The following is a 14,555-nucleotide window of genomic DNA, read 5'->3' as shown; positions in this document are numbered from 1 at the left end:
AGCAGATTTGTTTTTCAGAGAAGTAGCAAGGATTCATGGACTTCCATTGAACATAGTGTCTTACAGGTCAAATTTGTTGGCCATTTTTGGAGAACTCTATGGAGGAAACTTGGCACCAATGTATCCTTCTCATCAGCCTATCATCCACAAACGGATGGGAAGACAGAGGTAGTAAACTAGTCATTAGGGAATTTGTTGAGATGTCTTACAAGGCAGCATGGTGAAAAGTGGGATTCAATCTTACCTCAGGCTGAGTTTGCCTACAATGACATTGTAAACAAAAGCACAGGGACGTCACCATTTCAGATTGTGTATGGGTTGCATCCAAGAAGGGTGTTGGAGTTGAGAAAACTGCCCCATACGGATCCCATAAGTGCAGATGGTGAGAGGTTTGTTAAAGCTATAAAGGAACTTCATGAGCAGGTCAAAATAAAACTTCAAAAGTCATCAGAAAAATACAAAGAACGTGCAGATCAGAAAAGGAGAGAGGTACAGTTTCAAGTTGGAGATTTGGTTTGGGCAAATTTGAAAAAGGAAAGGTTACCCAAGGGCAAGCATACTAAGCTCATGCAGAGGAAAGTAGGACCATGTCAAATCTTGAAGAAGTTTGGCACCAATGCTTATGAAATTCAATTACCATCAGACCTTGGCATATCTCCTATTTTTAATTTTTGTGATCTAGCTCCTTTTAAAGGTGACTCTAATGCAGGTAACTCACAGCAGGTCCTAGAAGATGTAGCAGATATAGACATTCCCAAACATGAGCCACCTAAGATTAAAAAAGTGTTGGACACCAAGATTGTAAACAAGACCAGGAACAATGAGTACCAACAGTACTTGGTCAAATGGAAAGGAAAACCAGACTCTGAAGCCATTTGGTTGCATGAAGATCAGATCAAGAAGCATGGCACTACATTACATGACCTCATCTCAAGTGGACTTGAGATTTATTCACCCCGAGAGTATGGTGCAGGAGCACCTCATGACTGAGATGATAAGGGCAATAAAGGCTAAAGGTCACACATGGGAATGTGACCTTTCCATCTATGTAATAGGGTAGTCTTGTTTGTTTGATTTTTGTAATAAACCCCACCTTGTCACCCAATGACATGGATTTGGCAAATTGATAAGCCACCATGGGCATATGCGCCTAGGGGTATATAGTTGAGTATTTTATAGGTGTTTATGTGTTGGAGATGTCTTAGGAAGGTTTAGGACTTATTGAAACATCTCTAGGTAGGCGGCTTTAACATGTGTCAAAAGTTGCTCAAAATTGACAACTTTGTTGACAACTTTTGGTTGTAAATAGCAACTTCTTTCCAACGGTCACCTCAGTTCAAAAGGTGGTTGATAACCATTGAGGAAGGTATAAAATGTCATTCCCAATCATCATTGGGGAGAGAGAATGATTTTGTAAACATTTGGCATCATTAAAATAATACAATTCTGAAAATTTCCTGCAATTCTATTATTCTACACGATGCACAGTACTGTACGGACGTTTTGGGATTAGGAAACCACTGGGATGTGTTAGAGTGGCTGATCACCTTTCAGATGCATCAAGTCTGAGGTCCTAATTCGCCAAGATAACGAAGAACCCTTCAATTTCCTGGAAGTAGTCTAGACTTGACGGTTTTGCCTAGGGTTTTGCAAAGAAATGGCCTTACCTTGTTGATCCTTCATTGGTGGTTCACGACTTTGGAGGGGATGCAAGTATGGCCAATGTATTTTAAGATTTTGAAGGCCTTTTGCAGGTTAGGACCAATTAGAGGCGAGGGTTTGATGCATTAAGGTGGGCAACTCCATGTGGCCACCGCGTATGTACAAGCAAACAGGTCTCACATTAGAGGTTAGAGGTCTAATCATGGCCTAAGACTTAGGAGTTGGTGTATTTGCCATGTCCTAAGAGTGTCCCTTGAGTTGGTTTGGTGAGTTAAGGTTTGTGTCTACACACTCCTTTGTAAAATAGGCCTAATTGGGGCTATTAGGTCTCATAACCAAAATAGGGCTTGGATTCTTATGTTCCCAACCGGTCAGAACCCTTAGGCTATTTTTGTAACTCCAGAAAGGGTACCCAAATCTGGGATTTGTTGTCTGAGTCTTTTGGGGAAATAAGGAGTTAAGTGCGGAAAACCGGTCTGGCAGGGCTACTAGGATTAGTAGGCCTTGTTGCAGCAGTTATCCAAACCGGTAGAGGGAACCTGAATTTAATGATTGAAGGAGGTCACCCTTACCTGGGAGACTTGAAACCAAACCTTAAATAGCCATTGTTGCATTGGAGAAGGGACCAAACCATTGTTGGCCATAGGATCCTTAGGAGCCTCTTGAAGACCTTATGAGATGCCCAATGAAAGAGACCTTGTGAGGAAGTCTTTTTGGAAGGAAGAGATGTGGGGCTTGTCAAACTGATATTCCTTAACCCCTTGTAGTGTTGTGTGATTGCTCTCCTCCCTAGCTAAGAGGGAGTGTTGAAAATTGTAGCTAGCTCGAATACATAACTGTTGAATTTTAATGTTGTCAATGACCATTAAAATTCCTATGTATTATCTCTCATGCAATCCAAACCACTTAGGGTTGGGCCCAAACACATGTAACGTGAAGGCAAACGATGTAACTTAGGGTTGGGATCAAATCCTAGAAATGGGACTCGCCCAAACTCACCCAGACTCGGGCGAGTCCGAGTACGAGTCATGCTCGGCGAGTCCTAGGGGCTCGGACTCAGACTCGTCTGAGTCTGGCGAGTAAAATAGCCATACTCGCCGAGTTGGCGAGTTTGGCTCAAACTCGCCAAACTCGGCAAGTCCTGAGCCCCAAACTCGGCTACTGCCTAGCTTAAGTAAAATGACAAAAAAAAAACATTTTAAAAAGTTTTTTTAGAATGAATGGTCTCGTCTTTGTTCACTACAACCTCCGCCTGAGAATGAGAAAAATTAGGGTTACAACATGTCAGCCAATAGAAAAATAACACTCGACGGCTTTATTAAATAATAAGTTTTTTTGGCCTCGCGGGGCGCCGCCCCTCAACCTCACAAGGGACGATGCCCCTTTGTGGGGGCGCTACCCCCAAACCCCATCGAAAAATATGGGGGGAAATTGCGTCGATAGAAGTAGGAAAAATTTAACCTTCGAGTCTGACACTAATTGGATCGACCAGGTAGATATAGAGCCTGAGACTATAGCCATGGCAGAGGAGGAGCGGAGAGCACGAGCACAGACAGGAGATTCAAAGGCAGATAGTGACACGGATGTTCCTGATGTTGGTGAGCATGGCCTGGTGTCACGGGGAGCGGCCATGGCTGTCCAATCATCCAGGACCTACCTTAGATGCCTTCGCAGGGGGCCGGGGCAGGAGGGTGTTGCCGTGCAGGCTCCTCTGAGCCATAGACTTGTAGTTGTATTTACCTTTGGTATTTGTATGAAACATTTGATGATGATCATATGATGACATGTATTTTTTATTCCATGAGTTTTGTAATATTGTATACATTTGACAATATTTATATATCTATGTTTGTTATTTTCTTCAGCTACAATTTGTGTTTATGCTTATGTGATTGATGTATACTTGTGTATGTAATCAAATGAGCCGAGTTTGATGATGTTATTGGGTCTTTAAGGTGTATTCAATAAAGGGTGTCTGAAACAAGTTTTAAATCTTTAAAAATCTCTAAATTTCTTGAGTTTTTCACTTTGCCGAATCCAATCGAGTCTGTAGCCGAGTCTGACGCCGAGTCCCAAGTCCAAGTCCGAGTCCGAGTCGGCCTTGCCGAGTCCGAGTCTCGTTTCTTTGGATCAAATACATGTAAATTGTAATTATATCTTGCTATGAATATTGGGCAAGACCTATATATAATGTAACTTGTGGAAAGGACACGCCCTATATAAATGTACTTGTAAATGATTATTGGTCTGACCCTATATTGGGCGCCAACCTTAAGATTATTATGAATTCAATTAGCAAGGCTGACCTAAGGCTTCTAGGTTAGTTTGTCTCATATATATACAAAGTCATTTACAAGCATCAAACGGACGGTCAGAAAATCATCCTCTCATGATCAGCGAATTACTTTTGCTCATCCACAGCGAATTTGTTCTTCTAATCAACGAACTGCTGCTAGGGTTGGCGAATCCACACACGGGGCTGCAAACTTGTTCAAAGGGTTGTGTGTCACCTTCAAACCTAGCAAATATTCTGCATCAGATTGTGAATTTCTCAGATAAGTGTTGTTCATTTTGTTGTGTGCCCTAATTCGGGTTATCTGCTGATTATACCACTTCATGAAGTCAAGTTGTAAGACTCATACTGATGTCTAAGTTAATACAAATTTAGACTTTGTTGCTCGGTTTTTCACCTCTAGGAGGGAGGTTTTCCCAGGGTACTACTGCGTTATGTGTGTTTCCTTTGTTATTTTCTGCTTATGGTTTTCAGTCTGATCTTAAAACTAACATGGTATCAGAGCAGTTTCCTTGTATAAAGCCTAACAGCTTGAAGGTAGATCTTGTATTACTTCTTTTGCAGGACTAGGGCTAGCATGAATCAGCAACAAACCTGGACAATATACCTGCTGGCAAATTGAGGGCATCGATGGGATGATAGCAAGAATAAGATTTCAGGTGTTCTCATTCCTCTATTCTCAACTGTAGGGTCCACTTGGTTTGGAGATTTGTATCTGATTGCCTTATTGTTATTGGTGCCTTATCTAGTGCACAAAGTTCTCTTGTTTGTTAACTACTTCATCTGAGGGTGCTTTCATATGTCGGTTTGTGCACTTGTTTTCAGACCTCAGTATTCCTTTAAGGGTTGCATAACTATCTTCCTAGGGTTTGTAACAATCACCCTAGTTCAAGCTTTGTTCTTGTGTAAGAATTTGTTCTAATCCTGTTTGAATTATTGAAGTTAGTTATGCCCTACTCTCTATTTTGAGTATGTTTATCTCTCAACCTATTTGATGTGGTTTGTAATGATCCGAATTGATGCATTGATCTAAATACATCCTTGGCACTTAAGACTTCAGCATGTGTATTCAGATATAAATCTAGGAGTATCATGATGGATATAATAGCAAGCACAAATAGGAAGATGAATAAATTTATAGGAGATTCAGAAACATGGAACCTTAGTCATTGGTGTGGTAGGCATGTAAAGGTAAGATGTCTTAGTCATCCTATTTAGTATCTATGCCCAATGATGACCTTACTATCTTCATATTATGCTCTGATCCTTTATGATACTTGTTACATAGTTCTAATGCACCGTATTCTATCTAAGTCTTGAAATGCTCAATAGTCTTGCTGCTCTGGAATTATATACTCTTAATGGTGTGTCTCTTGATTTGCATCAAATCTTTTATGGGTTGTATCTTCTGTTCTATGAGTGTTTTATGTTTGGATAAGGTTGTCATGTAGGGTTGTGACGTGCAACTCTTGGTTCTCATCAGCTCTTCGTAAAGCTCTCATGATCTTTGTTATACTTTTATTATAACCTTGCTCTTCTCCTCTTGTGTAGAGGATTGTCTTTAGCTCTAATGCATTTTCTGTCCTAGCTTTCACCATCCTCACATAATATTCATTGTGATATTATCTCTTGAATTTGAGCATACTGCTTATTACATTCTTTGAAGTAAGTATTCTCTTGATGATGAAACCTAAGACGAATGAGGTATCTAACTTATTGAAGTTGGCTTTTGATCATACGCTTGTGCTCAACTACAATGTGTTTCCTTTTGAGTGGTTGATACTCATATCTGATTTTACACATTGGCTGGAAAGACAATTTGGCTTATATACCTTGCTTATGGATTTTGTAAAATGTTTTCTGAAGTCATACACTTGCCTTAGTTTTCTGATATAGCTAACTCTCTGTTATTCAACTATGGAAAACAATTTTAGAATGTTGTGTAGCTTTACACTATGGTTGAAGTTGATCATAGACTGGCAATATCCTTTTGAGCAATCTTGGCATATGTTGTCAATGGTGGAAGTCTAGTCAATAAAGAGATAAGTTACTTTACATGTTAATTCATTCTATTGGGATATTTAATCATGTTGATGCTTCTCTTCAAGAGATTCTTGAATTACCATGCCTACAAGCTTAAGAGGGAGCTTGGTTTCTTCACTTGAAGGTATGCCTTGATCATAATGATTGTGCTATGGGTCCATTTCGTAAAAGTGAAGTAAGGAAAAGATTGGCATTTCTCATCTTTGATTTATGGCTGCCTTCCTTGATTGATTCTTATATTATGCAATCTTCATGAGACTTGATTACCACAATTTTATATTAAGAATCAAGAGGGAGTTCCATATGGAATTTTTTGAAAATATGAAGCTAGATGTGTAGCTCATAGTTAGAAGGAAACATTTGCTCTTGCTGCTAGATATACTAATATTAGAACCATTATAGCTAATGCTGCAAGCTTGAAGTTAGATATAAAGACTGTTTTCTTAATGTTGTCTATATTGAATAACTAGAAGGTTATGAGAATCAAGATAGAGAATCTCATGTGTGCAGATTAAAGAAAAGCTCTTTACGGCCTCAAGCAAGCTTCTTGAGCTTGGTATGAGAAGATTGACAAGTATTTGATTAGTTTAGGATCTTGCAAGAATGATGTTGATTCTAATCTTCACTTTAAAAGTATTCATTAGTGAACTACTAATTTTGTTTCTTATATATATGTGAATGATTTATTTCTAGCTGTTGGAGATAGTCTCATCATTAGATGTAAGAAAGAATTAGCCACTGAATTTGGAATGAAGCATCTAGGCCTAATGCATTAAGAAAGAATTAGCCACTGAATTTGGAATGAAGCATCTAGGCCTAATGCATTAAGAAAGAATTAGCCACTGAATTTGGAATGAAGCATCTAGGCCTAATGCATTACTGTCTAGGACTAAAAGTATGGCAAAGATCTTATCCTTAGTCACGAAAATATGCCATTGATATGATGGATTGTAAATCTATGTCTACTCCTATGGAAACTAACTTAAAGAAGTTGAGTATTTCTGCAGCTAATTCTGATTTTGCAGATCCTTCAAAGTACAGGCAGTTGATTGGATCCTTGATGTATCTAGTTAACACTAGACCAGATATTTGCTATGCAGTGAGTGCACTTAGCCAGTTCATGAACTAGCCAAAGCATGTTCACTTGGTGGCAGCCAAGCACATCCTATGATACTTGTGTGGAACAGTTGGCTATGGGTTGAAGTATACAATCAACACAGTGATCAATTTGGAAGGCTACTTTGATTCTAATTGGGTTGGAAGTGCTATCGACAGGAAAAGCACTTCAAGAATTTGTTTCAGCTTGGGTTCCGCTATGATCTCTTGGGCTAGTAGGAAACAGTCCCCAGTTGCATTGAGTACAGCAGAAGCTGAATACATTGCTTCAAGTGTGGCAACTAGAGAAGCAGCTTGGCTTCGCAAACTTCTTGCTGGGTTGTTTGGACAACCTTGGGAATCCACTGTTATTTATTGTGATAATCAGAGTTGTATTAAAATGTCTAATAATCCCGTGTTTCATGACAGGTCAAAACACGTGGAAACTCATTATCACTATGTTCGTGATATGGCACAAAGAGGTGCCATCCAGCTGAAATATATCAACACTGATGAACAAGTTTCAAATATTCTCACCAAGCCTCTAGCTCAAGTGAAGTTTGAGTACTTCAGAGAGAAGCTTGGAATTGCGAAGAACACAGCATTGATTGAGAGGGAGTCTCAATCTTAGTGATGCAATTTAGTTTGCATCTTCCACCCTCTGCGGGCAATGCAAGGTGACATTGTATCCTTCTCTGGGAGAAGGCTGAGGTGTAAGACCTCTTTCACCCTCTACAGGCAATGCGAGGTGGCATTGTATCCTTCTCTGGGATAAGGCTGAGGTGTAAGACCTCTTCCACCCTCTGCGGGCAATGCAAGGTGGATCCATCCTCTGCGGGCAATGCAAGATGGACATCATGAAATGAGTTCATGATATTTATGTGTTTTATTGCAGGTATTCTCTATGGAGCTTATACATTCATGCGGGCAATGCAAGATGAAGGTCATGAATGGATCATGACAAGTGGCAGCTATCCTCCCTAGCTAAGAGGGAGTGTTGAAAATTGTAGCTAGCTCGGATACCTGACTGTTGAATTTCAATGTTGTCAATGACAATTAAAATTCCTATGTATTATCTCTCATGCAATCCAAACCACTTAGGGTTAGGCCCAAACACATGTAACATGAAGGCAAATGATGTAACTTAGGGCTGGGATCAAATACATGTAACTTGTAATTATATCTTGCTATGAATATTGGGCAAGACCCATATATAATGTAACTTGTGGATAGGACAAGCCTTATATAAATGTAACTTGTAAATGATTATTGGTCTGACCCTATATTGGGTGCCAACCTTAAGATTATTATGAATTCAATTAGCAAGGCCAACCTAAGGCTTCTAGGTTAGTTTGTCTCATATATATACAAAGTCATTTACAAGCATCAAACAGACAGTCAGAAAATCATCCTCTCATGATCAACGAATTACTTCTGCTCATCCACAGCGAATTTGTTCTTCTAATCAACGAATTGCTGCTAGGGCTGGCGAATACATCTCTGAGATCAGCGAATTGCTGCTAGGGCTGGCGAATCCACACACAAGGCTGCAAACTTGTTCTGAGGGCTGTGTGTCACCTTCAAACCTAGCGAATATTCTGCATCAGATTGTGAATTTCTCAAATAAGTGTTGTTCATTCTGTTGTGTGCCCTAATTCGGGTCATCTGCTGATTATACCACTTCATGTGTGAAGTGAAGTTGTAAGACTTATACTGATGTCTGAGTTAATACGAATTTAGACTTTGTTGCTGGTTTTTCACCTCCAAGAGGGAGGTTTTCCCAGGGTACTGCTGCGTTATGTGTGTTTCCTTTGTTATTTTCTGCTTACTATTTTCAGTCTGATCTTAAAACTAACAAAACAGCTTCTCATTAATTCAATATCACAATATGATTGCAATGGCTCACTTGCCTAGCACATGCAAAATATAGATTGGTTCACATGCCTACTATGACGATAAGTACTACTATCACTCTATTACTCCACTACAATCATTAACTGAATCACTAACCTATGTTTCACCAAGTTTCCAAGATGGGGAGACGGCGAAGTAGCAAGAAGGGTTTTGGGGACAGCATTTTTTACGCCATTTTTGGGGGACAGGGACACTATATGTATATGTGTGTGTGTGTAGAGAGAGAGAGAGAGATTTATATGATAAAGCATAACTAATAACATTGATAAAGTTGCAAATGTAATCATATTGACATATACATTATAGAATCAAAAAGTAAACACAACAATAGAGTTCACATGAGAGTGGAATAAATTAATAATTTAATAGTAATACTTAATTGCTTCCATAATTCATGTCAATGTGAATATGAATTGTGGAAGCAATGTCAAAAACTAGTTTGCAGTACAAATGTCAAAAGCTTTAAAACATAATGATGAAAGGCAAAGTTTGACAACTTGGACTCAACTCAGAAGCCCAAAAGTTTAAGGGGCAGCAATGAAAAGATGTACAAGGTGTTAGATGTGAGAAGAACCCAACAATAGAGGCGGTGCAGAAATGAAAAAAAGGGAACGGCTGGCCATACCTCAGATATTTGGGGACGTCTCAAACATCCCCAATGTGTCCTGGGGATGGTCAGCTGTCCCCTTGGCATTTCCAAGGCAAACCCTCCAATCAGGGATGTCCCCAAAAAAAGATCAATTTTGGGGATGATTTTTAAAAATCCCCAAAGTGTCCCTTGTCCCCAGAATGTCCCCGGTATGGGGACTTGGCCTAAAACCATAGGGGAAACGTCCCCTTGTACCCCTGTCGCTAACTATTGTCCTTCTAAGATCAATTCTCAAGATTAGCTATCCTCCACATGAATTCCAGAGGTGATTATATATCATTTCCAATATTTAGATATGATCTACGTTGTTAGCAAGGTGTTCCAATCTCGACATTTTGTGAAACATGTAGGCAAGCCAAAATTTAGTGATGAAGTGTTCGGTGTTGAAGAAACTCAATGCGGTTCTAGTTGCAAATCACTCTGGTCCTGTACTACCTTGATGTATGTTGGGCTGAACACCATAAAGCATTGAAAGGTTCCGCAAACCTCACCCAATGAACTGAGTGCTAACTGTCCTGAACTGTGATCTTCTAACAATGATAACTTTCTATAATCTGATTCAAAGCTTCGGGGATTTGGGTATGATGTATGTGAGCTATTTTAAAATTCTCATCCTATTTTGCAAACTGAAATAAAATTATGTGCTAAGTTGTACTAATATGCTCCTGCAGCAATTTTACTTTTCACTATATCATTATACCTAATTGACAAAAGAAATCATTTCACTTGATCTTATTTATGTTGCCTATATAAATCTACTTAAATCACACTATATCTAGATTTCTTAACTCTTGTAACATAAAATTTTGGAAATTCATCCTGCATATGCTGCAACCCAATTGAACAAAATACTAGATATGAAACGATAGTTCAATCCATAGTTTTCCAACTTGGTGAGTCATCAAGTACTCGCATGATTTTTCTACAAGCAAGTTTTCGCAAGTTTAACTTCTAAGTCTAGGTGCCAATTTTTTCAAAAAAAATTGCCGAGTTTTTTGGTGAGTATTTGGCAAGTCTAATTGTTTCACTTCCTGCACCAAAAAATGTGGAAAAATTGATGTAAAGATGCATTATTATACCTTCAAAGCCCTTTTGGCCATGTTGAACACTCCAAAAATGTCATTTTTTGGATTTATATGCATTGTCTTTTGCCTTCTAAAAAATTATGAAAATGGTGTGCCCCTCATCCCTGCTAGGGACACTGTCCCTAGACATCCCCAAAAGGGATGCTACCCCCAAACCCTTGCGAGGGGCATTGCCCCTCAACCCCATTGGGAGCATTGCATCCAAACCCCCACCAAACTAATTTGATATATTTTGTAGCTGTATTTTGCATAAAATAAAATTGTCAAAATTTTAAGTATTTTTAAGGTTGCCCAATTTTCACCAAGTCTGAAATTTATGGCTCATGAGTTCTCTCCGAGTCCAAGTCTGCAGACTATGGTTCAATCTGTGAACTCTTATTCTCTAGAAGTACATTGAGAAAAACGAATTTGTGTGGCAGCCATCATCAGCTAAATGAATAAATGGACTTATCATTTGATCATTATTTCCAATAAAAAGGAACAAAAAGCAAGGAAGAGCAAGTCCTAACTTTTAGCAACAAGAAAATGGTATCTGGTATGAGTTATTGATAATCAGAAACTGCATATGCATTATTCCTCCCAAAAGAACTGTGGGAGAAAAAATTTCAATAAAACATTCTCCAACCATCTACATCCTCTAGTGGCCAAATCGTTACCTTCATAATCAATCCTTTTGTTAGTTTTGTGTTGAGAAATGGTGGGTTGTTCAACTTGAACATAGTGACATGAATTTAAATGTTTTGAACAACTTAAGTATTTATTAATTCATGGCTACTAGATTCAACTCTCTTTTAATTACCAGTCAGCATATGCAACTAGAAATACCAGAAATTGTAGCCTTAGTTAGCCCACTTTATATGAATTTCAAGTATCGTTTAAACTCATTAAAGAAGTCCTTTCAATAGCAAGTTTTAAAATCTTTAACTATTAAACATGAGTTTTTACAGATTGGATCCAATGAATAAATTGAAATGCAACCAAAATTGCCATTTTTAGGGTGAAATATGGATGAAGTGAAAATTTATTCTGCATTCTCACCTCATATGGTTCCTGGCCTGTAACAAAAAATGTGTCAAAGCCAAACACTTGATCCCTGAGAATGTCCAACGTTGCCTTTGGAATTTTTACAGGTTCACTGGGTGGCTGTTTTAAATGTAACAAACAACAGTAGTTAATAGTGTGAGACCAATCTCATTAGTAACCATGAAGAATAGCATCTAATCAATGTCAGCTTATGTAATCAATATTATTGATATTGTCTACCAACCATATACAGTAAGTTTTTCCATTCAAAATAAAAAATAACACATTTAGTTTGGCACTGTCAATAGTCCTCTGCTGTCATATAAGGGGCATAAAATGATCCAGATCATCCATGTCTATCACAGTACCTTAACTCCTGGAAGTGGGGATCCACTTGTTACTTTTGAAGCATCAATCTCATCCTGTGAAGGTATATTTTGTCAGTGAGTCCTTATCACAAACATATGTGAATAAATCCATATCCACCTTATTTAATAGAAATAGAGCGGAATTCTAGGTGACTCACCTGTTCCATTTCAATGTTCACAACAGTATTCTTATCAGAGTCCACAGAAGGGGATGCCTTTTGACTGCTATCATCCAGATCCCTGCCTTCCTACAACATCAGTGTAAGAAAACACAAAAAACACCTCAGAATCACCAAACAATATTATAGAGGCCTCAAATCATTTGTATAACAGAAAATATAAATGAACAGAAACAGCATGCATGAAGACCATAAAATGTAAGCCATAGTGCATCACATCATGTAAAAATATTAGGCTCTAAATCTTAATGGTTAGTGATAAAAGTGGCAATAATGTCAGCACTAAAGTTTAGTAGATTTCAATTTGCAGAAGTTTTCAACTAAACTTTATTGCAGTTCGTCTTACTCTAATACTTTCAAAAAATCAATTCAAGTTTGCAATCACATGTAGATTGCTTCTTTATATGGTTCTATTAGAGTTACACTGAATACCCTTTAAATTTGACTATATACTGTTATTTGTTAGACCATCTTGTTTCAGGCCTCAACATTTTGAGCTTATTGCCATCATTTTTTAATTTGTGCATGCATGTTCTATAAAACTTATTTAAGAATTAGATGAAAACTCAAAATGAATAGTTTGAGTGAATAAACATGTAGGCAACTTGGGGAAATATAAATACAGGTGAAGATACATGTGTATCCAACAATGTAAAAGTCATGTTACAAATAACAACACATAACGGAGGCTATGATTACATGGCTGGTCATTTGAGCAAAACCAATGTAAAGTAAGTTAAAAGAGTCTGAAGAACTTGACATACTCGATGCACCTCTAGATACATATTGTTTAATAGACACCAAAAAGGCAAAAAAGGCAGAAACACGAGGTGGATGCACTCCAAAAGATAATGTGTTAAGCAAAAGGAAAGAATTGAATCCAAGAGGGTAATGATAAGTTTAAAGCATTTATTCAATAAGGGTATTCTACATTCTCTTCTATATTGCCTTCTAGAATAGACGTGCTTCAGTTTGCAGTTCAGTCTGTTTAGAAAGAATTTACCCTATCTTTGGACATATTTTGTCCTCGAAAGATACGTAAAGGATCTAGAAGCTGTCCAAACTCTAAGAATATCAGCTTGATTATATCTGACTAAGAGTTGAACCCAAGGAACAACCTTATCGAGAGAAGTGTGGCTGTCAATGTGTGTGGAATGCCTGTTTATCTGCTAATACTATTATAAAGATGGGAAGAGAACTAAGAGCTTACAGAATATCAATTACAAAAAAGTTTGTATGGCAATAATATAAGTTTAGATTACAATTTACAATGAAAAGCAGATTCCTCCAAGAGATAAGCATCTAACGTGTAACCTTAAGCAGATGCAGATTTCTACTATAATGAGGCAAGACTGGTACATGTATGCATAGTCCCATTTGCATGCTGACTTCTCTAAAGCTTTCAGTGCTATTCGCAATTTATAAACTATAAATGTGTTTGTAGAGGATTATTTATATGTTTTATATTACTTGGACAATTATACAATTGGATAATTAACTGGTTGAAGCAGTTTTGAGTCTTTTTCTTATATAAATTTGTCTCTAAGCAGACTTTTCCATAATGGTTGGTCTAGCAAGTTATTTCTCAGACAAAATGGTTTTGGTTGCTTAGCTCACTGCCGTTCCACTACCTCTATGATGTGAAAACTTAGCTCATCCTTTGCCTTAATCAACTGTTTTGGTTGCTTAGCTCACTAGGGACAAAAATAAACATGTTTTGTGGCTTGGTTCCTCAATTTTTGTGTCAGTTCTTTTTCAGGCACTAGTATGCAATTGAACCAATCAAGGATGGCAGTGATTGGAGCAGTGAGAAGTTGGTGCACTGTGCTGCTTGTGACTGGCACAGGTGCAAATCCAGTGTTACAAGACTCTATGTTGGTGTCTGTTTTATCATCTACCAAACATTAGAATAAAGTACCCAGATATAATTTACCCTCTCTTGAAAAATCACCGCTTATGCTAAGATTGCTAGAAGATCATATGGCGATTCCAAGGTTTCTTTTGTTAGGTCTTGACGTGTGGATAAGCTCAATGGGCGTTGTGATATGCTGGTAATACACAAAGGGACTTATGTTTGGACTATTCAATTCACAATGAAGGTTTAGACAATGAAGCTCTATCATTTGGGGCTTGGATCATGAAAGCTGAAAAGGAGATAAGGGTTTAGAAGTTCTAATCTATTCCTAGGAATTCAAGAGACGGTATTGACCAGGTGATCTCAATAACCACACTTTGCTTCACCTC

The 14,555-nt window shown here is 38.1% G+C and overlaps 1 protein-coding gene across 5 annotated transcripts in view; it reads right to left on the bottom strand.

The window, feature by feature from the left end:
• Positions 1-14,555, bottom strand: part of LOC131060061 (probable zinc metalloprotease EGY2, chloroplastic) — a 155,115-nt gene that overhangs the window by 106,088 nt on the left and 34,472 nt on the right. For all 5 annotated transcript variants that reach the window (XM_057993160.2, XM_057993163.2, XM_057993162.2 and 2 more), the window contains exons 3-5: positions 12,291-12,380; positions 12,133-12,186; positions 11,780-11,884 (exon numbers count right to left, since the gene is read on the bottom strand). In XM_057993160.2, the coding sequence (XP_057849143.1) occupies positions 11,780-11,884; positions 12,133-12,186; positions 12,291-12,380 (249 nt within the window). The remainder of the gene's footprint in view (positions 1-11,779; positions 11,885-12,132; positions 12,187-12,290; positions 12,381-14,555) is intronic.

The sequence above is a fragment of the Cryptomeria japonica genome, chromosome 8, assembly GCF_030272615.1.
Source record: "Cryptomeria japonica chromosome 8, Sugi_1.0, whole genome shotgun sequence".
Classification (NCBI taxonomy): Eukaryota; Viridiplantae; Streptophyta; class Pinopsida; order Cupressales; family Cupressaceae; genus Cryptomeria; species Cryptomeria japonica.
This window is presented reverse-complemented; position numbering and strand designations above follow the sequence as displayed.